The sequence below is a fragment of the Bombina bombina genome, chromosome 6, assembly GCF_027579735.1.
Source record: "Bombina bombina isolate aBomBom1 chromosome 6, aBomBom1.pri, whole genome shotgun sequence".
NCBI classification, from domain to species: domain Eukaryota; kingdom Metazoa; phylum Chordata; class Amphibia; order Anura; family Bombinatoridae; genus Bombina; species Bombina bombina.
Window position 1 is genome coordinate 493,525,803 of NC_069504.1, and position 23,776 is coordinate 493,549,578.

The 23,776-nt window shown below is 43.0% G+C and overlaps 1 protein-coding gene across 1 annotated transcript in view; it reads right to left on the reverse strand.

Annotated features, from left to right (window-relative positions):
- ICE2 (interactor of little elongation complex ELL subunit 2) overlaps positions 1-23,776 on the reverse strand; it is a 420,662-nt gene that overhangs the window by 140,810 nt on the left and 256,076 nt on the right. The window contains exon 12 of the mRNA XM_053717350.1: positions 6,051-6,135. Within this exon, the coding sequence (XP_053573325.1) occupies positions 6,051-6,135 (85 nt within the window). The remainder of the gene's footprint in view (positions 1-6,050; positions 6,136-23,776) is intronic.

The window sequence follows — 23,776 nt, forward strand, 5'->3', positions numbered from 1 at the left end:
CTTATATGGTCAGATCTAGGAGGACCCTCTGGTCAGACTGAGAGCAGGAAAGGCAGGCAGCATAACTTTCACAGCAACTTTATTCTACTGCATTGACCTCCCATGTTACCTCTCTCTCTTCTGTGTGTTAGCTGACAGGATGGAAATAACTCACATTGTGTTAGCTGACAGGATGTAAATAACTCACATCGAGGAAAGATCCACTACTGAGCCTGCCGGTCACTGAGGTGCTGTGTACTGGAAAGGCAGGGCACCACCAAGATCAAAACTAGCTAGTAACGGATGGTGTACTGATGTTTGCTTTCAAAAGCAAAAGCCAGGAGCCTACTTACCTTACTGCTGTGGGCTCTGACTCTGCCCCTCTGCAATCCTCTCAGTCACAAGCCACAGACTGAGATGCAACTGAAAAAACTCCAGCTCCTGGCTGACACTAACTCCTGCCGCCTGCGCTAAATAACTATTCCAGCTCTCTCCCCCAGACTGCAACATTTGAAACATAAAAAAAAAAAAAAAAAAGAATTTCCATTTTAAAAAAATATATGCATCTAATCTTTTCAAAAGCATGTGCGCTCTTCCTAGTTCCCCTATGAACCGCATGCAAATAATCAGCTGGGACTGTCGCCCCCCCCCCCCAAATATGCCGCCCTAGGCACGTGCCTTGTGTGCCTAGGCCATGATGCGCCCTGCTTCCGGATGAAGAGCCCACTCCCGGGATGAAAGGTCTGCCTGCTCAGATAATCCGCTTCCCAGTTGTCCACACATGGGATGTGGATGGCAGAGGTGTGACAACCGTGAGACTCCAACCACTGGAGCATGCAAGTCACCTGCTTCATAGCTAAGGAACTCCGAGTTCCTCCCTGGTGGTTGATATACGCCACTGAGGTGATGTTGTCCGACTGGAATCTGATAAACCGGACCAAACAAAGTTGAGGCCAAAAAGTTAGAGCATTGAAGATTGTGTCTGTGGTCACAATCACCCAGGATGGTCTCAGGAAGCATGTTCCCTGAAAAAGATGGTCCTGAGAGATCCACCAGGATAGAGAGTCTCTCGCTAGGGAGTCTAGAGATATCCTCTGAGAGAGGTCAGAGTGGTCTCCGTTCCATTGTCTGAGCATACATAACTGTAGAGGTCTCAGATGGAAACAAGCAAAAGGAATAATGTCCATAGAAGCACCAATTAGACCAATTACTTCCATATATTGAGCCACTGAAGGACGGATAAAGGCCTGAAGTGAAAGACAGGAAGCAAGAATTTTGGATTTTCTGACATCCGTCAGGAAAATATTCATAGACAGAGAGAGACTATGATCGTCCCCAAAAAGCATACCTTGGTGTCTGACACTAGGGAACTCTTTTCCAGATTTACTTTCCACCCGTGGGTACAAAGAATAGACAACAGAGAATCTGTATGGGATTTTGCTAATTGAAAATATTGTGCATGAACCAAGATGTTGTCCAGGTATGGCGCCACTGCAATCCCCTGAGATCTGACCACTGCTAAAAAAGACCCCTAGGACCTTTGTAAAGATACGAGGAGCCATGGCAAGGCTGAAGGGAATGGCCACAAACTGGAAGTGTTTGTCTAGAAATGCAAACCGCAGGAATTGCTGATGTTCCCTGTGAATAGGAACATGAAGCTATGCATACTTCAGGACTATGGCAGTCATAAACTGACCATCCTGAACCAAGGGTAGAATGGAACGTATAGTTTAAATTTTGAAGGATGGAACCTTGAGAAATTTGTTGAGACACTTGAGGTCCAATATAGGTCAGAAAGTTCCCTCCTTTTTGGGAACTACAAAAAGGTTTGAATAGAATCCTTGACCCTGTTCCATTACAGGAACTGGGAGAATCACTCCCAGAGAAGATAGGTCCTTTACACAGTTTATGAAGGCCTCTCACCTGGTTTGCAGATAACCATGACAGGATAAATCTGCCCCTTGGGGGACAAGACTTGAACCCTATCCTGTATCCCTGGGATACTACTTCTACAGCCCAAGGATCTGGGACATTGCGGATCCAAGCCTCCTGAAAAAAGGAAAGCCTGCCCCCTACTTGATCCAAGACTGGATCGGGGGCGACCGCTTCATACTGACTTAGATGAAGTTTCTTGGATTTCTTCCCATTATTCCAAGGTTCACTGGACCTCCATGAAGTCCTGGATTGCTCCGGCTTGGAAGAGGAAGACTTTTGTCCCTTGAAGTTATAAAAGGAACGAAAATTAGAATTCTGGCAACCCTTAGGTCTAGCCTTCTTGTCTTGAGGTAGAAAAGATCCCTTTCCACCAGTAATTTCGGAAATGATCTCGGCCAGACCAGGACCAAATAAAGTCTTCCCCTTAAGGGGTAAAGACAAAAGTTTGGATTTGGATGTTAAATCTGCAGACCAAGATTTTAACCACAGAGCTCTGCGAGCTAGAACCGCAAGGCTAGAAATTTTGGCTCCCAGCCTAACAACTTGCATGCTAGCATTACAGATTAAAGTATTAGCCAGCTTTAGAGCTTTAAACCTGTCTTGGATCTCCTCTATAGTAGACTCCTCTGAAATTAGGTCAGACAAGGTGTCGCACCAATAAGATGCTGCAACCGTAGCAATACTTGCAACTGTTTGCCATTGTAAACCCTAATGAATATACATCTTTCTTAAGTAAGCTTCCAGCTTCTTATCCATAGGGTCATTAAAAAAGAGCGATCCTCAAGAGGGATAGTAGTTCTTTTGGCTAGAGTAGATATAGCACCCTCTAAATTAGGTACGGTGTGCCATGAGTCACGGGCAGAGGCAGCAACAGGAAACGTTTTCTTGAAAACAGGGAACGGGGAAAAGGGAATCCCCGGCTTTTCCCATTCCTGAGCTATAATATCCGACATACGATCTGGAACTGGAAATACCTCTACAGATGAAGATTTGACATCAAACACTCTGTTAAACTTATTAGACTTTTTAGGAGTCTCAGCGACAGTAGAGTCAGAGTCCTCCAAGGTAGCTAGGCCCTCCTTCAAAAGCAACCAGAGGTGTTCCAATTTAAATCTAATATTAACCTCCTCTGGATATGCTGTACTAGCCACCGCAGTATCAGAGTTAGAGATCTCTCCCTCAGAAGCCACTGAGGAATGATCCTCTTCAGATAACAGAGAGAGAGAATGACTAACGCAGACTTAGCAGAGTCAGAACTCTTTGTATGAGATATGTTGTTAGATTTCCTCTTTCTCTTACCAGCAGTAGGGACGGCTGATAAGGCTGCAGAAACCGCTGAAGTTATTTGCGCAGCAAAATCTCCTGGTAAATAAACACCCCAAAAGCTTGTTGAGAGGAACCGCAGGGCACTGCATGTGAAACTGCTAAAGCTTGGGACATTTGAGGGGAAAGTTGAGGCATGGTACGGACAACATTATCCTGAGAGACATATGGCTCAGAAGGGGTATCTTTGTCCCTAGACAATAACGTTTTATTTAAGCATGTGGAACAAAACTGCACAGGAAGAATAATCTGAGCCTCCAAGCAATACAAACACTTATCAAAAGTTAAATTTAAATTTGCATCAGTGTCCATATTGCTAATAAAGCATCCCACAGCAATCGGCAAGAAAAATATAAAATAATATAATAATATTTTGCGTTGTTTCAAATATAATATGCCCTTAAAATCCTATTAGGAATTGAACTGGGGTCTATGAATTACCGGATAAAGGCAATTACCAGTAGACTAACCCAGTATATAAGCTACTGCACAAAAGTGCAGAAGAGATTAAATAAATTTGTCAAAGCTACTTAGAGTCTAGAAGAGACAAACCCTTGCACCGCTATATCCTCAGTCTAGCTGAGGCGACCTACCGCTCCGGTGACCAGGAGGTCCCACTACTAAGAAATTTCTGATAATAGTGCCCAAAGACGATCGTTATCGGCAGACACTCCGTAGAATAAGCAGCTTAGACGAAGCTCTGCTCTCCAAGCCGGCATAAGAAGACTGAAACGGAAGAGCAGAGCGTATCACGTGAAAAACACTAATAAAATCCATACTGACTAAACACAGTAATAGGGCTAAATAAAGTAAATTTGAGCCTCCTCTAGAGCCCTATTCTGTCTCACATACAACCCCACTCATAAGCCAGCCTCAACTTAAGGGGAAATAACATTAACCCCTTATGCTCATAACAGCTACCGTGCCTGCAGTGCTGCCCTTAAATCCCTTCATAAAGGGAGCATTATGTCCCAATCCAAGTCCACTGAGGAATTAACCCCTAAAGTGCTGTCCTTCAAACCTAGAAGCCACAAAAGGAAATCCCAGCACTCAAAACAGGTAATGCACGTCACCCCAGGGTCACTACCTAGGACCCCAAACAGTATAAATAGCAGTCAGCAGGGATTTAATACAAAGTCATTCATAAGAAACTTAACAGAAAAAATAATCTGATCAGGAGGAAAGTATCACCTAATTGTGCTCAGCTATCTCATACTGCAGGGAAATATCTCTACTGCCTAAGACAGGGACTATAAAAATTACAGACAAGTCCCAATCTTTATTCAAGCCTTTTGGCTCAAGGGACCCCAATTCATAAATCCAATAGGATCCCCTCTGTTTCAAGCGCAGCTCTCTATCCCCACCTCTACATGCTATTTCAATATGATCAATAATTTGAAATTTGAGCTGGCTAATAGAATGACCACAATCTTTAGTACACACAAGAGTTGGCTGTGGGGAAGAGATCTAATTAGAGAGGAGGGGTGAGCACTATCAAATCTTAATAGACTATTACGATCAGTGCTTTTTCTGAAAAGATCAGTTTTAAAAGAGTTACCTTCTTTGATCACCCTTACATCAAGAAAGTCCAAGTATTCCTCACTCCAGACTAACTTAAATTTTATATGTTTGGTGGATAAATTTAACTCATTTACAAAGTCTACCAGGGTTCCAACGTCGCCCAACCATATTACAAATATGTCATCGATATATCGCCACCAGGTGGCGCCATATCGAATAAACATACTATTAGAAAAAATATATTTTTTTTATATAAATTCATAAATATGTTCGCATAATTAGGGGTGACGTTGGAACCCATGGAAGTCCCCTGGAGCTGGAGAAAATAATCATCCTGAAACAGAAAATAATTATTGTATAGTAGAATAGATAACAATTGCGTAAAAAAATCAATTTGAGCATGATTATATTGATATCAGACTTCAAAACAGAATATACTGCATCAATACCACTAGTGTGCGTGATATTCGTATATAAACTCTCCACGTCAAGACTGAACATAATAAATTTATTAGTGGGGATTTCTGAGCTTAAGAAGAAAGTCTCCTGTATCTTTAATGAAGGAGTTAGAGATCTCTACATAGGGGCGGAGTATTTTATCAAGAAATATGGAGATATTGGTAAAACACTTAATTAGTACTTGCCACTATAGGGCGACCGGGGGGGCATGGCATGATTAAGGGATAACCTCCTGAAACGTTGCCGTATTTCTGTCTATATAACTTTTGAATAAATGTTATTTGCAGACACCCCTGCTCTTCAAACCTAGAAGGCAAGAGCACTTACCTGTGGATCCAGCTGCAGGGCAGGAACAGATCCATAGGTATGACAGATTCAGCCAACCTCTGACAGGGACCTGTAGGAAAAGAAAAGCAGAGTAACTAACCCTGGTTTCTATCAAGGGGTAGCATAAATGTTAGAAGACAGTGAGGTAGTCCTTGCTTACCTTCTAACTGCTAAAAGACACCATTACTCTTACTAAAGAGGATTACATGGACACAGCATAACCCCAATCTTTGCTTGCAGGGAAAAGTAGCCATTAAATTATTAAATATCTTCAGACACCATCGTCGCACATCCTCCCGATGTATAAGGCAAAGAATGAATGGGGTTTATGGGAAGTCTTTGCCTCCTCCTGGTGGCCAGGAGTTTAATTCCCACTAGTAATTAGAATGGATTTATGGACTATCCATGAAATTGGAAAGAAATACAATTTTTTTCATGGTTTATCATAGTTATTTAGAAGGTGAGGGTGTAACTACCCATTCCAAATCATTTGCAATGAGACTTACTTGAGGTTACTGATTCTTTCCTTCAGTGATTCAGATGTGATTTCCTCCAGCATAAAGAGCTTGGATGTAAAGGCATCAATGTGACCTAATAAAATAAAATACCTGTGTGATGTTATCAGAAATAAAATAAATAAATAAAACATACTCCCAAAATACAGTTGAAGGCTGTAAGAGTGAGATTTAGTGTGATGGAAAAACAGAATTTATGTTTACCTCATAAATTTCTTTCTCCTACGGTGTATCCGGTCCACGGCTTCATCCTTACTTGTGGGATATTCTCAATCCCTACAGGAAGTGGCAAAGAGAGCACACAGCAAAGCTGTCCATATAGCTCCCCTCAGGCTCCGCCCCCCCAGTCATTCGACCGACGGTTAGGAGAAAAAGGAGAACCATAGGGTGCAGTGGTGACTGTAGTTTATAAAAAATAAATTTAAACCTGACTAAAAAGCCAGGGTGGGCCGTGGACCGGATACACCGTAGGAGAAAGAAATTTATCAGGTAAACATAAATTCTGTTTTCTCCTACATTGGTGTATCCGGTCCACGGCTTCATCCTTACTTGTGGGAACCAATACCAAAGCTTTAGGACACGGATGAAGGGAGGGAACAAGTCAGGTAACCTAAACGGAAGGCACCACTGCTTGCAAAACCTTTCTCCCAAAAATAGCCTCCGAAGAAGCAAAAGTATCGAATTTGTCAAATTTGGCAAATGTATGCAGTGAAGACCAAGTCGCTGCCTTACAGATCTGTTCAACAGAAGCCTCATTCTTGAAAGCCCAAGTGGAAGCCACAGCTCTAGTAGAGTGCCTTCCAGCAGTCTCATAAGCCAACCGGATGATGCTTTTCAGCCAGAAAGACAGAGAGGTAGCAGTTGCTTTTTGACCTCTCCTCTTACCAGAATAGACGACAAACAAGGACGATGTTTGTCTGAAATCTTTAGTTGCTTTTAGGTAAAACTTCAAAGCACGAACCACACCGAGATTGTGTAACAGACGTTCCTTGTTAGAAGCTGGGTTAGGACACAGAGAAGGAACAACTATTTCCTGGTTAATATTCTTATTGGAAACCACTTTTGGAAGAAAACCAGGTTTGGTACGTAAAACGACCTTATCTGTATGAAACACCAGATAGGGTGAATTACACTGCAAAGCAGACAATTCAGAAACTCTTCTAGCGGAAGAGATAGCAACCAAAAACAAAAACTTTCCAAGATAGTAACTTAATATCTATGGAATGTAGAGGTTCAAACGGAACCCCCTGAAGAACTGAAAGAACTAGATTTAGACTCCATGGAGGAGCCACAGGTCTGTAGAAAGGCTTGATTCTGACTAAAGGCTGCACAAACTCCTGAACATCTGGCATTGCTGCCAGACGTTTGTGTAACAAAACAGACGGACTGATATCTGTCCTTTTAAGGAACTAGCTGACAAACCTTTCTCCAATCCTTCTTGGAGAAAAACTAAAATCCTTGGAATCCTAATCTTACTCCATGAGTAACCCTTGGATTCGCACCAACAAAGATATTTCCGCCATATCTTATGGTAAATTTTCCTAGTGACAGGCTTTCTAGCCTGAATCAGGGTATCTATAACTGAATCCGAAAACCCACGCTTAGCTAGAATCAAGCGTTCACTCTCCAAGCAGTCAGTTGCAGAGAGACTAGGTTTGGATGCACGAATGGACCTTGAATTAGAAGGTCCTGCCTCAAATGTAGCTTCCATGGTGGAACCGATGACATATTCACCAGGTCTGCATACCAGGTCCTGCGTGGCCACGCAGGAGCTATCAGAATTACCGAAGCCTTCTCCTGTTTGATCCTGGCTACTAGCCGTGGGAGAAGAGGAAACGGTGGAAAGACATAAGCTAGATTGAACGACCAAGGCGCTGCTAAGGCATCTACCAGTGTCGCCTTGGGATCCCTGGACCTGGACCCGTAACATGGAACTTTTGAGTTCTGACGTGACGCCATCAGATCCAGATCCGGAATGCCCCATAGTTGAGTTAACAGGGCAAAAACCTCCGGGTGAAGTTCCCACTCCCCCGGATGGAAAGTCTGATGACTCAGATAATCCGCTTCCCAGTTGTCCACTCCTGGGATGTGAATTGCTGATAGATGGCAGGAGCGATCCTCTGCCCATTTGATGATCTTGGATACCTCTCTCATCGCCAGGGAACTCTTCGTTCCCCCCTGATGATTGATGTACGCTACAGTCGTCATGTTGTCCGACTGAAATCTGATGAATCTGGTCTCGGCTAGTTGAGGCCATGCCTGGAGCGCATTGAATATCGCTCTCAATTCCAATATGTTTATCGGGAGAAGAGATTCTTCCCGAGACCATAGACCCTGAGCCTTCAGGGACTCCCAGACCGCGCCCCAGCCCAAAAGACTGGCGTTGGTCGTGACGATGATCCACTCCAGTCTGTGGAAACTCATTCCCTGAGACAGGTGATCTAGAGACAGCCACCAGAGGAGTGAGTCTCTGGTTTTCTGGTCTATTTGAATCTGGGGAGACAAGTCTGCATAATCCCCATTCCACTGTTTGAGCATGCACAGTTGCAATGGTCTTAAATGAATTAGAGCAAAAGGAACCACGTCCATTGCCGCAACCATTAGTCCTATTACCTCCATGCATTGAGCTATGGAGGGCTGAGGAATGGATTGAAGAACTCGACAAGCGTTCAGAAGCTTTAACTTCCTGACCTCTGTCAAAAAGATCTTCATTTCTACGGAGTCTATTATTGTTCACAGAAAGGGAACCCTTGAGGACGGGGACAGGGAACTTTTTTCTATGTTCACCTTCCACCCGTGAGATCTGAGAAAGGCTAGAACAATGTCTGTATGAGCCCTTGCTTTGGGAAGGGACGACGCTTGTATTAGAATGTCGTCTAGGTAAGGTGCTACTGCAATGCCCCTCGGCCTTAGCACCGCTAGAAGGGACCCTAGCACCTTTGTGAAAATTCTGGGAGCAGTGGCTAATCCGAACGGAAGAGCCACGAACTGGTAATGTTTGTACAGAAAGGCGAACCTCAGGAACTGATGGTGATCTTTGTGGATAGGAATATGCAGGTACGCATCCTTTAAGTCCACGGTAGTCATGTATTGACCCCCCTGGATCGTTTGAAAAGGTTGCACACAAATTTTCAGACCAATTAACCCCTTAATGCCCAAACCGGAGCTAATAACAGCAGTTAACCGGTTAACACACTACAGTACTCTGACACAGCTTGCCCTGTGGCTTTTACCTTCCTTAGGGTTATTTTGGTAAGAATATAAGCCTCCCTGGAGCCCTTTCTGATGCCTCCGGACTCCCCACGTGAAGCTGAATGAACTGGCTAGTCAAAACAAGTGCGCAATTGAGGCGCGAAAATGAGGCTTCCTTCCTCTGCATACCAGAGTTGAGGGGCCTTTCTGACTAGATTAGGTGTCCAAATAAGTGCCAGGCGCAAATTAATCCCCAAAAGTGTTTTAAGTTGATAAAAAAAAACACCTATTTAAGTTGAAAACTTGCTAAAAAGCAATCGATTAGCCCACAATAGTGTCAACCAGCATAAGCCATTAAAATAAGCCATCCTTTTATTGCTGAATCTAATAACAATGGCTTACCTATCCCAGAGGGAATTTTTGACAGTCTTCTAGCATTACTGGGTCTTGTTAGAAAAATGACTGATCATACCTGAAGCAGTTAAGCCTGCAAACTGTTCCCCCCAACTGATGTTATCTGGTTTCAACAGTCCTGCGTGGGAACAGCAATGGATTTTAGTTACTGGTGCTAAAATCATAGTCCTCTTAGCAGAAATCTTCTTCACTTTCTGCTGCAGAGTAAATAGTACAAGCCGGCACTATTTTAAAATAACAAACTCTTGATAGAAGAAATAAAAAACTACAACTAACACCACATACTCTTTACCACCCCCGGGGAGATGCTACTACTTAGAGCGGCAAAGAGAATGACTGGGGGGGCGGAGCCTGAGGGGAGCTATATGGACAGCTTTGCTGTGTGCTCTCTTTGCCACTTCCTGTAGGGATTGAGAATATCCCACAAGTAAGGATGAAGCCATGGACCGGATACACCAATGTAGGAGAAAAGAGAGTACATTTTGGTACAGGTACTCCTCAGGTATAGTGGAAAATTCTAAGATACATAAATATTATGGGAATTAAACTGTAACCTGCAGACTGAATATTGAGATATATGACATCAATATATAAGTATAGAGGCAGGGTTTTCAAGCGAGAAGAAGTGAGTTTATAAATGAATGGAATCCCTATATGGTTTAAAGATACATTTAAAAGGGACATTCCTGAGACTTATCACATAAAAGTTTATCCCAGACACTGTGTGTATGTGCCACATTTTTAACTCACCCACTGCAATTTCTTACTCTTCTAGAATATGTATCTATCAATCTATACACACACAACTATCTATATCTATCTAAGGGCTCAACAAACATTTCCCACACCATAACACGCCCCAACCACCTTGCACAGTTTTCATCAGACATAACGCATCCACGGATGCATGCTGTTTTCGCAAAATTCAGAGCCTGCCATCAACATCACACTTTAGGAACTTCGATACGTCAGACCAAGCAACCCTTTTCTAGTCTTCGATGCTCCAGTGCTGGTATTGAAGTGCCTACATAAGGCATGCTCTCTTGTTCTCTGATAACAACAGCACCCAATGTGGCTGCCGTCTGTTGTAGTCCATCAGCGACAAGGTGCGCCTAATGGTGCGTTGCAATATGTTTTTCTACGCACCAAGGTTAAATTCTGATGTGATTCATGAAATTGTGGCCTGTCTGTTTGCTTGTACAAGTCTAGCCATCCTCCTCTGACCTCTCTCATAAATTAGCAAGTTTTATTCCACAGGTCTGCCACTGACTGGATGTTTTTTGTTCATTGCACCATTCTCGATAGACCATAGAAACTGTGGTATGTGAAAAGTTCAGGACTGCTGCCGTTTCAGATACGCTTTGTCCAGCATGTCTTACGCCTACTATCATGCCACATTCAAAGTCCATTAGATAAATGCTCTTACCCATTCTCTCTGCGGTTTGTACGCTTAACTGATAGTAGGAAGGTTGTTCTGCTGTATTTATACCAAAACTGTAGCCCCGATATGCGCAAAGTAGTGGAATGAACACACGCATACATACATACACACACACACACAATACATACATACACACACTCACAGTACTGTGCAAGTGTCTTAGGCCACCATTAGATTTTTTTTTATCAATGGTATAATGACCATATAGAATTATTTCTCAGTCTCTTTATTAGACTACAAAACAAAAACAAAAAAAAAAACAAAAAAAAAAAAACAAAACACCACAGGATATTTGTATGTAGTATTAAAAAACATAAAAACTAGAAGACAGAGAACCGCAACACGTGTTGCGCTTCTCTGTCTTCTCGTTTTTATAGTTATCTTTTGAACAGTCTGTGATGGGACTTTTTCCAGAGGAGCTGCAATTGTAATACGCTCATTATATGGGACTTACGAACTTCCTATCATAATATCAAGTAACTTGTGTATCAATCTTAAAGGATACTTTTGAAAGAGCTGTTGTAACATACCAGATTAATAACGTATTTATATGATATCGTTCTATGATGGTACAGTCTAAATGCTAATTTTGGGATATGCAGTATCGCACTTTGTGCTCTATATATATTTTTCTTTTTTGTATAGTATTAAAAAACAGAAAAAAAAAAGAAAAAAATGTATGCTTACATGATAAATCTAGTTCTTTCCAGGCATGGAGAGTCCACAAAACATTCCAATTACTAGTGGGATATTCACTCCTGGCCAGCAGGAGGAGGCAAAGAGCACCCCAGCAGAGCTGTTAAGTATCACTTCCCTTACCCATAACCCCAGTCATTCGGCCGAAGGGAAACGGAAAAAGATGATAACACAATGGTATAGAGGTACCCTAGGACTAGACCAACAAACTGCCGTCTTAATTTGAATAAGGGTGTGTCGTGGACTCTCCATGCCCAGAAATAAATTAATTTATCAGGTAAGCATACATTTTGTTTTCTTTCCTATGGCATGGAGAGTCAACAAAACATTCCTAGTGTGAACCAATACCCAAGCTAGAGGACACAAAATGAATAGGGAGGGACCACCGCTTGAAGAACCTTTTTCCCAAAAGAAGCCTCAGTGGAGGCAAAAGCATCAAATTTTTAGATTTTGGAAAAAGTATGTATAGAGGACCAAGTGGCCGCTTTACAGATTTGCTCCACAGAAGCTTCATTTTTGAAAGCCCATGAAGATGAAACAGCTCTAGTGGAATGAGCCATAATTCTCTCAGGAGGCTGCTGTCCAGCTGTCTCATAAGCTAAACGGATAACACTTCTTAACCAGAAAGAAAGATTGGTAAAAGTGGCCTTCTGACCCCTAAGCTTACCAAAGAAAACAACAAACAGGGCAGAAGTCTGCAGAAAATCTTTAGTTGCTTGAAGGTAAAATTTAAGAGCACGCACAACATCCAAGTTATGCAAAAGACGTTCCTTCTGGGAAGAAGGGTTAGGACAAAAAGGAGGAACAACAATTTCCTGATTAATATTGCGATCCGATACTACCTTAGGGAGAAACCCCAGCTTAGTACGAAGGACCGCCTTATTAGCATGAAAAATAAGGTAAGGGGAATCACACTGCAGAGCCGAAAGTTTGGAAACTCTGTGAGCAGAAGAAATAGCAAGAAGAAACAAAACCTTCCAAGATAGTAATTTAATATTAACAGAATGCATCGGCTCAAATGGAGGCCTGATTCTGACCAAGGCCTGAACAAAAGACTGAACATCTGGCAGAACTGCCAGACGTTTATGCCGAAGAATAGACAGCGCAGAAATCTGACCCTTCAAAGTACTGACTGACAAACCCATCTCCAGGCCCTCCTGAAGAAAAGCCAAAATTCGGGGAACCCTTACTTTGTTCCAAGAAAAACCTTTTTAATCACACCAAAGAAGGTATTTACACCATACCCTATGGTAAATTCTGCGAGTAACCAGTTTACGAGCCGGAAGCATAGTATCTATGACTTTCTCAGAGAAGCCACGTCTAACCAAACTTAGATGTTCAATCTCCAAGCAGTCAGCTTCAGAGAAATCAGATTTGGATGAAGGGACCCTGAAGTAGAAGGTCTTTCCTGAAAGGTAACCTCCACGGCGGAAGAGATGACATCACCACCAGATCCGCAAACCAGATCCTGCGAGGCCATGCAGGAGCTATTAAAATCACAGAAGCTCTCTCTCCTGTTTGATGCAAACAATTACTCGTGGAAGCAACGCAAATGGAGGAAACAGGTATGCTAGATTGAAGCTCCAAGGAACCGCTAGAGCATCTACCAGAACGGCTTTAAGATCTCTTGACCTTGAACTGTACTTTGGAAGCTTGGCGTTGTAACGAGACGCCATCAGATCCAACTCCGGAACCCCCCACCTGAGCGTTATCATTGTGAAAACCTCTGGGTGGAGAGCCCCTTCTCCAGGATGAAAAGTCTGCCTGCTTAGAAGATCCGCCTCCCAGTTGTCCACCCCTGGTATGTGGATGGCAGAGAGATGGCAATCGTGAGACTCCGCCCACTGGAGAATGCGAGACACCTCCTTCATTGCCAAGGAACTCAGAGTTCCTCCCTGGTGATTGATGTACGCCACCGAGGTGGTGTTGTTCGACTGAAATCTGATAAATCGGACCAAAGCTAGTTGAGGCCAAGCTATTAAAGCATAAAAAATTGCTCTCAACTCCAAGATGTTTATTGGAAGAGAAGACTCCTCTGGAGTCCACAGACCCTGTGCCTTTAAGAAACCCCAAACTGCTCCCCAGCCTAACAGGTTGGCGCCCGTGGTCAAAATCACCCAGGAAGGCCTCAGGAAGCATGTGCCCCGAGACAGATGGTCCTGTCAAACCCACCATGAGAGAGACTCTTGTTGGGGAATCCAAATGTATCTTCTGTGATAGATCTGAATGGTCCCCGTTCCATTGACTGAGCATGCATAGCTGCACAGGTCTCAGATGGAGCTGAGCAAAAGGAATAATGTCCATGGAGGCAACCATCAGTCCAATCACCTCCATGCATTGAGCCACAGATGGACAAATAGCAGACTGGAGAGACAGGCAAGAAACATGAAGTTTGGATTTTCTGACGTCTGTCAAAAAAAATCTTCATGGACAGGGAATATATGTTTGTTCCCAAGAAACACACCCTTGTATCTGGAACAAGAGAACTCTTTCCCAGATTCACTTTCCACCTGTGGGAACGTAGAATAGACAACATCTCGGTATGAGATATTGCTAGATGAAAAGATGGCACTTGAACTAGAATGTTGTGTACATAAGGTGCCACAGCAATACCATGGGACCTCACCACTGCCAGAAGAGCCCCCAGAACTTCTGTAAAAACCCTGGGAGCTGTAGCAAGGCCAAAAAGGAAGGGCAACAAACTGGAAATGTTTGTCCTGGAATGCAAAACTAAGATACTGATAATGATCCCTGTGAATAGGAACATAATGATATGCGTAATTCAGATCTATGGTCGTCACGAACTGACCCTTTTGGACCAGAGGAAGAATAGAACGGATGTCTCCATCTTGAAGGACGGAACCCTGAGGAATTGACTGAGACACTTTAGGTCCAGAATGGGACCAAAAGTGCCCTCCTTCTTGTGAACTACAAATAGATTTGTATAGAATCATAGGCCCTGTTCCTCTAGAGGAACTGGAACAGTCACTCCCAGGGATGGTAGGTCCTTGACACAGTAGATAACCTTGACAGGTGGAACCTGCCCCTGGGAGGACAAGATTTGAATCCTATTCTGTAACCGTGGGATACTATATCTATGGCCCAAGGATCTGGAACATCGTGTATCCAAGCCTGCTTAAAATGAGAAAGCCTGCCCCCCCACTTGATCCACTACAGGATTGGGGGCGGCCCCTTCATGTTGATTTAGAATCAACAGCTTCTTAGCTTGCTTCCCTCTATTCCAAGGCTGACTGGACCTCCAAGAAGTCTTGGATTGATCCGACATGGAAAAAGGAAGACTTCTGTCCCTTAAAGTTATGAAAGGAACGGAAATTAGAACTCTGGCGACCCTTAGGTCTATTCTTTTTATCCTGAGGTAGGAACGAACCCTTTCCACCTGTAATGTCAGCAATAAATTCTGCCAGACCTGGTCCAAACAAGGCTTTACCCTTATAAGGCAGAGATAAAAGCTTTGACTTGGATGTAACATCTGCAGACTAAGATTTTAACCAGAGAGCTATGCGAGCTAAAACAGAAAAAAAACAGAAATCTTAGCACCCAACCTAAGAACTTGCATGTTGGCATCACAAATAAAGGTATTGGCTAGCTTGAGGGCCTTGATACTTGGATCTCCTCTATAGTAGTCTCTTTTAGGATAAGATTAGACAAATCATTGCACCAATAAGATGCTGCCCCCCAACTGTAGCAATACTAGCAACAGGTTACTAGAAACACTGTAATCCCTGATGAATGTACATCTTCTTCAAAAAAGCCTCAAGCTTCTTATCCATGGGATCCTTAAAAGAACAACTATCTTCAATAGGAAAAGTAGTTCTCTTAGCCAGAGTAGAGATAGCTCCCTCTACCTTGGGCACGGTGCACCACGAATAATGAATAGCATTAGCAACAGGAAACATCTTTTTAAAAACAGGGGACGGGGAAAGAAAAATTCCCTGGTTTATCCCATTCCTGAGTTATAATATCTGCCAAACAGTCTGGAAATGGAAATACTTCCACAGATGAGGGTACATCATATACCCTATTAAGCTTACTAGACCTCTTTGGATTCTCCACAACAGATGCGTGGGATTCTTCCAAAGTAGCAAGAACCTCCTTCAAAAGAACTTGAAGGTGTTCTAACTTAAATCTGAAATTAATCTCCTCTCAATCTGCAGAATTGGTCACTACAGTATCAAAATCTGACGATTCCCCCTCAGAAGCCACTGAAGAATCATCCTCATCAGATAATTGAGGCAAACTGACTAACACAGCCTTAGTGAAGTCAGCCTTACTAAAATCAATATGTTTAGATTTCCTCTTACGCTTACCAGAAACCTTTGGTAAAGCTGATAAAGCTGCAGAAACAGCAGAAGTAATCTGCGCAGTGAAATCCCCAGGTAAACCCCCCCCCCAGGAGGTTGAGAGGAACCACAGGGCACTGCATGTGAAGCTTGAGGGGAAAGCTGAGGGTAGCTAGGATAAAACTATCCTGAGAGACAGGAGGCTCAGGTAGAGACATCTTATCTTTAAACTTTAAAGTTTTATTTAGACATGAAGAGCAAAACTGTACAGGAGGAATTTTCTTAGCTTCCAAACACAATAAGCATTTTTCAAATGAATCAACTTCAGTATTAGTGTCCATACTTGGGTATCAGTCCCTTACAATTAATAAAAAAAAATTAAATGCCAAATTAAGTTTATTTATATGAAGCAATAAAACATAAAAAGCACCTAAAACCCTCAGCTCTGCTGGGGTCTTACCACTCCAGAAGTTGCTATCCCTCTAGCACAGAAAACCGGACACACCCAGTAGCAAAATACAGCTCCTTGTTACCGGAACAGCCCAAATCCATTTGCCACTGTAGATAAAGAAAACGGCAGCATCCACACTCACCGCGGCAAACTCCGATATGAACTGAGAAGCCGAAAACCGGAAGTGCCGAGGAGCGGTCACGTGACCGCAATAAACAAAAACGGTGTGAAAACCAACAGCAGCACAGCAAAAGTGATTGGGTCAATAAGCTGAACTGAAAAAGCTATTGCAACAAGTAAAACAAACACCTGTCAAACACTTCATACACTCTACATCTCTGAGTCCCAATAAAAAAGATGCCTCTTTTCACATAAAAGCAGTGCCCCTAAAACAGATTCAAATACTTTCCACAATAATTTAACCCCTATCGTGCCGGTACCTTCAAACCTGGAAAGGAAAGCACTTACCTGTGGATCCTTTTCTGTCAGACAGGAGCTGTTTTCTGAGGTGTGGCAGCTTCACCATTTCTACCAAGTAACCAGCTCTGTCTTTCTATAATAGGGGTAGCAATAATGTTAGATGTTTAAGCAAATACCACCTCACCGTCTTTTAACTGCTAATAGCCCTTATTACTCTTACTAAAAAGATTGTCATGGACACAGCATAGTCCCAACCCTTGCTTGCAAGGCAAAGAGATCAAGGCAAAGAGAAAGCCTGGGGGTTATGGCTAAGGGAAGTGATACTTAACAGCTCTGCTGGGATGCTCTTTGCCTCCTGCTGGCCAGGAGTGACTATCCCACTAGTAATTAGAAAGTATTTAGTGTGACCTCCCCTTACACTTTAGCAATAGCAGGAACCTGGCTCTCGTAAACCTAAATAGAATAGAACCCTAATTAATGTCATTGCTAACACCTGTATTTGTACTACTATTTCATGTCAAAATGACTTCTGTGAAAAAGGCCTATTACACCAGGTGTGTGCAAGAAATGCTTGAGCATTACATACATATGTAGTATGAGTTTAATTAATTGGAAGCTTGCCAATAAGACCAACTTTCAATCACATCATTCCATTCAAAATGCCAAAGATCACAGGATTTGGCAGACATAAAATTATACTTTTGCATTAGCAAGGCTACTCTTAAAGGGAAATCAGCAAACAAACTGGATACTGAAGGTGTGGTATTCAAGCTGTTATAAAGAAAATTGAAGAATCGGGAGAGGTCGACAAAAAAAGGACTGGAAGCCAAAAAAAAAAAAATCTGATGAGACGTTTCTCAGAGTTTGAGTGACAGGAAGAAGTCCAGCAAGGACCTGGTTCAGCATCTGGCAGCTTCATCTGGATGCCAAGTTGACCCTTCTACAGACCAAAGAAGTTTGATCAGGAATGGTCTTTATGTAAGGGTAGCAGCCAAGAAACTACTTTTTCGGAAGGGGGGCAGGGTGAAAACGCTAAGACATGCTAAAGTCAACAAAGATCAGTGGAAAACAGTATTATGGAGTGACAAATCCAAGATTAAATTTTTTGGGTCCAATTGTTGGCAATATGTGAGAAGAGTTGGAGAGAGATGGAAGAATGAATGCTTGTGGCCTTTAGTGAAACATGGTGGACGGTCTGTCCTAGTTTGGGGCTGCATTTCTGCCAGTGGTGTTGGCGATATTGTCCGAATTGATGGCATCATGAACGCTGAAAAGTACAGACATGTTTTAATTCATCATGTCGTTCCTTCTGGAAAGCGCCTGATTGGGAATGATTTTATTTTTCAGCATGATCCCAAACACACTGCTAATGCAGTAAAATCAAATTTGGAGAGAAAAACTGCTGATACAACACTGACAGTCATGGACTGGCGTCCACAGAGTCTAGACTGGAATATTATAGAGGAAGTATGGTATCATCTGGACAGAGAAATACATAAAAAACAACCTAAATCTAAAGAAAAACTCTGGTATAATATACCAGAAGATTACTCCAGAAAACATCAGGACAGTCTCCCTCAAAAGAGTTTAAGATGTAGAAGATGGCTGTCCGGTCTTCAAAACTGTAAGTGGATCTTCAGGGGTTAGTGTTAGGTTTTTTTAAGGGTTTATTGGGTGGGTTTTATTTTTAGGTTAGGGTGCTAAATGCCCTTTTAAGGGCAATGCCCATCCAAATGCCCTTTTCAGGACAATGGGGAGCTTAGGTTTTTAGTTAGGGTTTTATTTGGGGGGTTGCTTGTGTGGGTTTTACTGTTGGGGGTTGTTTGTATTTTTTTTTTTTTTACAGGTAAAAGAGCTGATTTCTTTGGGGCAATGCCCTGCAAAAGGCCCTTTTAAGGGCTATTGGTAGCTTAGGCTAGGGTTTGGGGGGGCTTTTTTTATTTTGATAGGGCTATTAGATTAGGTGTAATTAGTTTAAATATCTTGTAATTTGTTTTTTTATTTTGTGTAATTTAGGGTTTGTTTTTGTAATTTAGGTAATTGTATTTAATTTATTTAATTGTATTTAATTTAGGTAATTTATTTAATTGTAATGTAATGTTAGGTGTTAGTGTAACTTAGGTTAGGTTTTATTTTACAGGTAAATATGTATTTATTTTAGCTAGGTAGTAATAAATAGTTAATAACTATTTAATAACTATTCTACCTAGGTAAAATAAATACAAACTTGCCTGTAAAAACATAATTTATGCTTACCTGATAAATTCCTTTCTTCTGTTGTGTGATCAGTCCACGGGTCATCATTACTTCTGGGATATTATCTGCTCCCCTACAGGAAGTGCAAGAGGATTCACCCAGCAGAGTTGCTATATAGCTCCTCCCCTCTACGTCACCTCCAGTCATTCGACCAAAGACCAACGAGAAAGGAGAACCCAAGGGTGAAGTGGTGACTGGAGTATAATTTAAAAAATATTTACCTGCCTTAAAAAACAGGGCGGGCCGTGGACTGATCACACAACAGAAGAAAGGAATTTATCAGGTAAGCATAAATTATGTTTTCTTCTGTTATGTGTGATCAGTCCACGGGTCATCATTACTTCTGGGATACCAATACCAAAGCAAAAGTACACGGATGACGGGAGGGATAGGCAGGCTCATTATACAGAAGGAACCACTGCCTGAAGAACCTTTCTCCCAAAAATAGCCTCCGAAGAAGCAAAAGTGTCAAATTTGTAAAATTTGGAAAAAGTATGAAGCGAAGACCAAGTTGCAGCCTTGCAAATCTGTTCAACAGAGGCCTCATTCTTAAAGGCCCAAGTGGAAGCCACAACTCTAGTAGAGTGAGCTGTAATTCTTTCAGGAGGCTGCTGTCCAGCAGTCTCATAGGCTAAACGAATTATGCTACGAAGCCAGAAGGAAAGAGAGGTAGCCGAAGCCTTATGACCTCTCCTCTGACCAGAGTACACGACAAACAGGGAAGACGTTTGTCGAAAATCCTTAGTTGCCTGCAAGTAGAACTTGAGGGCACGAACTACATCCAGATTGTGTAGAAGACGTTCCTTCTTTGAAGAAGGATTTGGACACAAGGATGGAACAACAATCTCTTGATTGATATTCCTGTTAGTGACTACCTTAGGTAAAAACCCAGGTTTAGTACGCAGAACTACCTTGTCTGAGTGAAAGATCAGATAAGGAGAATCACAATGTAAGGCTGATAACTCAGAGACTCTTCGAGCCGAGGAAATAGCCATTAAAAACAGAACTTTCCAAGATAACAATTTTATATCAATGGAATGAAGGGGTTCAAACGGAACACCCTGTAAAACGTTAAGAACTAAGTTTAAACTCCATGGCGGAGCAACAGTTTTAAACACAGGCTTGATCCTAGCTAAAGCCTGACAAAAGGCCTGGACGTCTGGATTTTCTGACAGACGCCTGTGTAACAAGATGGACAGAGCTGAGATCTGTCCCTTTAATGAGCTAGCCGATAAACCCTTTTCTAAACCTTCTTGTAGAAAGGACAATATCCTAGGAATCCTAACCTTACTCCAGGAGTAATCTTTGGATTCACACCAGTATAGGTATTTACGCCATATCTTATGGTAAATCCTTCTGGTAACAGGCTTCCTAGCCTGTATCAGGGTATCAATAACCGACTCAGAAAAACCACGTTTTGATAAAATCAAGCGTTCAATTTCCAAGCAGTCAGCTTCAGAGAAGTTAGATTTTGATGTCTGAATGGACCCTGTATCAGAAGGTCCTGTCTTAGAGGTAGAGACCAAGGCGGACAGGATGACATGTCCACTAGATCTGCATACCAAGTCCTGCGTGGCCATGCAGGCGCTATTAGAATCACTGATGCTCTCTCCTGTTTGATTTTGGCAATCAATCGAGGAAGCAGCGGGAAGGGTGGAAACACATAAGCCATCCCGAAGTTCCAAGGTGCTGTCAAAGCATCTATCAGAACCGCTCCCGGATCCCTGGATCTGGATCCGTAGCGAGGAAGTTTGGCGTTCTGGCGAGACGCCATGAGATCTATCTCTGGTTTGCCCCAACGTCGAAGTATTTGGGCAAAGACCTCCGGATGAAGTTCCCACTCCCCCGGATGAAAAGTCTGGCGACTCAAGAAATCCGCCTCCCAGTTCTCCACTCCCGGGATGTGGATTGCTGACAGGTGGCAAGAGTGAGACTCTGCCCAGCGAATTATCTCTGATACTTCCATCATTGCTAGGGAGCTTCTTGTCCCTCCTTGATGGTTGATGTACGCTACAGTCGTGATGTTGTCCGACTGAAACCTGATGAACCCCCGAGTTTTTAACCGGGGCCAAGTCAGAAGGGCATTGAGAACTGCTCTCAATTCCAGAATGTTTATTGGTAGGAGACTTTCCTCCTGACTCCATTGTCCCTGAGCCTTCAGAGAATTCCAGACAGCGCCCCAACCTAGTAGGCTGGCGTCTGTTGTTACAATTGTCCAGTCCGGCCTGCTGAATGGCATCCCCCTGGACAGATGTGGCCGAGAAAGCCACCATAGAAGAGAGTTTCTGGTCTCTTGATCCAAACTCAGAGTAGGGCACAAGTCTGAGTAATCCCCATTCCACTGACTTAGCATGCACAATTGCAGCGGTCTGAGATGTAGACGTGCAAAGGGAACTATGTCCATTGCTGCTACCATTAAGCCGATCACCTCCATGCATTGAGCTACTGACGGGAGTTGAATGGAATGAAGGACACGGCATGCATTTAGAAGCTTTGTTAATCTGTCGTCTGTCAGATAAATCTTCATTTCCACAGAATCTATAAGAGTCCCTAAAAATGGAACTCTTGTGAGAGGAAAAAGAGAACTCTTCTTTTCGTTCACTTTCCATCCATGCGACCTTAGAAATGCCAGAACTAACTCTGTATGAGACTTGGCAGTTTGAAAGCTTGAAGCTTGTATCAGAATGTCGTCTAGGTACGGAGCTACCGAAATTCCTCGCGGTCTTAGTACCGCCAGAAGGGCACCCAGAACCTTTGTGAAGATTCTTGGAGCCGTAGCCAATCCGAATGGAAGAGCTACAAACTGGTAATGCCTGTCTAAGAAGGCAAACCTTAGATACCGGTAATGATCTTTGTGAATCGGTATGTGAAGGTAAGCATCCTTTAAATCCACTGTGGTCATGTACTGACCCTTTTGGATCATGGGTAAGATTGTCCGAATAGTTTCCATTTTGAACGATGGAACTCTTAGGAATTTGTTTAGGATCTTTAAATCCAAGATTGGCCTGAAAGTTCCCTCTTTTTTGGGAACCACAAACAGGTTTGAGTAAAACCCTTGTCCTTGTTCCGACCGCGGAACCGGATGGATCACTCCCATTAATAACAGATCTTGTACACAGCGTAGAAACGCTTCTTTCTTTATCTGGTTTGTTGACAACCTTGACAGATGAAATCTCCCTCTTGGGGGAGAGAATTTGAAGTCTAGAAGGTATCCCTGAGATATGATCTCTAGCGCCCAGGGATCCTGAACATCTCTTGCCCAAGCCTGGGCGAAGAGAGAGAGTCTGCCCCCCACTAGATCCGGTCCCGGATCGGGGGCCCTCGGTTCATGCTGTCTTTGGGGCAGCAGCAGGTTTCCTGGCCTGCTTGCCCTTGTTCCAGGACTGGTTAGGTTTCCAGCCTTGTCTGTAACGAGCAACAGCTCCTTCCTGTTTTGGTGCAGTGGAAGTTGATGCTGCTCCTGCTTTGAAATTCCGAAAGGGACGAAAATTAGACTGTCTAGCCTTAGCTTTGGCTTTGTCTTGAGGCAGGGCGTGGCCCTTACCTCCTGTAATGTCAGCGATAATTTCTTTCAAACCGGGCCCAAATAAAGTTTGCCCCTTGAAAGGTATATTAAGTAATTTGGACTTAGAAGTTACATCAGCTGACCAGGATTTTAGCCACAGCGCCCTACGTGCCTGAATGGCGAATCCTGAGTTCTTAGCAGTAAGTTTGGTTAAATGTACTACGGCCTCCGAAATGAATGAATTAGCTAGTTTAAGGACTCTAAGCCTGTCCGTAATGTCGTCCAGCGTAGCTGAATTAAGGTTCTCTTCCAGAGACTCAATCCAAAATGCTGCCGCAGCCGTAATCGGCGCGATGCATGCAAGGGGTTGCAATATAAAACCTTGTTGAACAAACATTTTCTTAAGGTAACCCTCTAATTTTTTATCCATTGGATCTGAAAAAGCACAGCTATCCTCCACCGGGATAGTGGTACGCTTAGCTAAAGTAGAAACTGCTCCCTCCACCTTAGGGACCGTTTGCCATAAGTCCCGTGTGGTGGCGTCTATTGGAAACATTTTTCTAAATATCGGAGGGGGTGAGAACGGCACACCGGGTCTATCCCACTCCTTAGTAACAATTTCAGTTAGTCTCTTAGGTATAGGAAAAACGTCAGTACTCGCCGGTACCGCAAAGTATTTATCCAACCTACACAATTTCTCTGGAATTGCAACAGTGTTACAATCATTAAGAGCCGCTAAAACCTCCCCTAGTAATACACGGAGGTTCTCCAATTTAAATTTAAAATTTGAAATATCTGAATCCAATCTGTTTGGATCAGAACCATCACCCACAGAATGAAGCTCTCCGTCCTCATGCTCTGCAAGCTGTGACGCAGTATCAGACATGGCCCTAGTATTATCAGCGCACTCTGTTCTCACCCCAGAGTGATCACGCTTGCCTCTTAGTTCTGGTAATTTAGCCAAAACTTCAGTCATAACAGTAGCCATATCTTGTAATGTTATCTGTAATGGCCGCCCAGATGTACTAGGCGCCATAATAT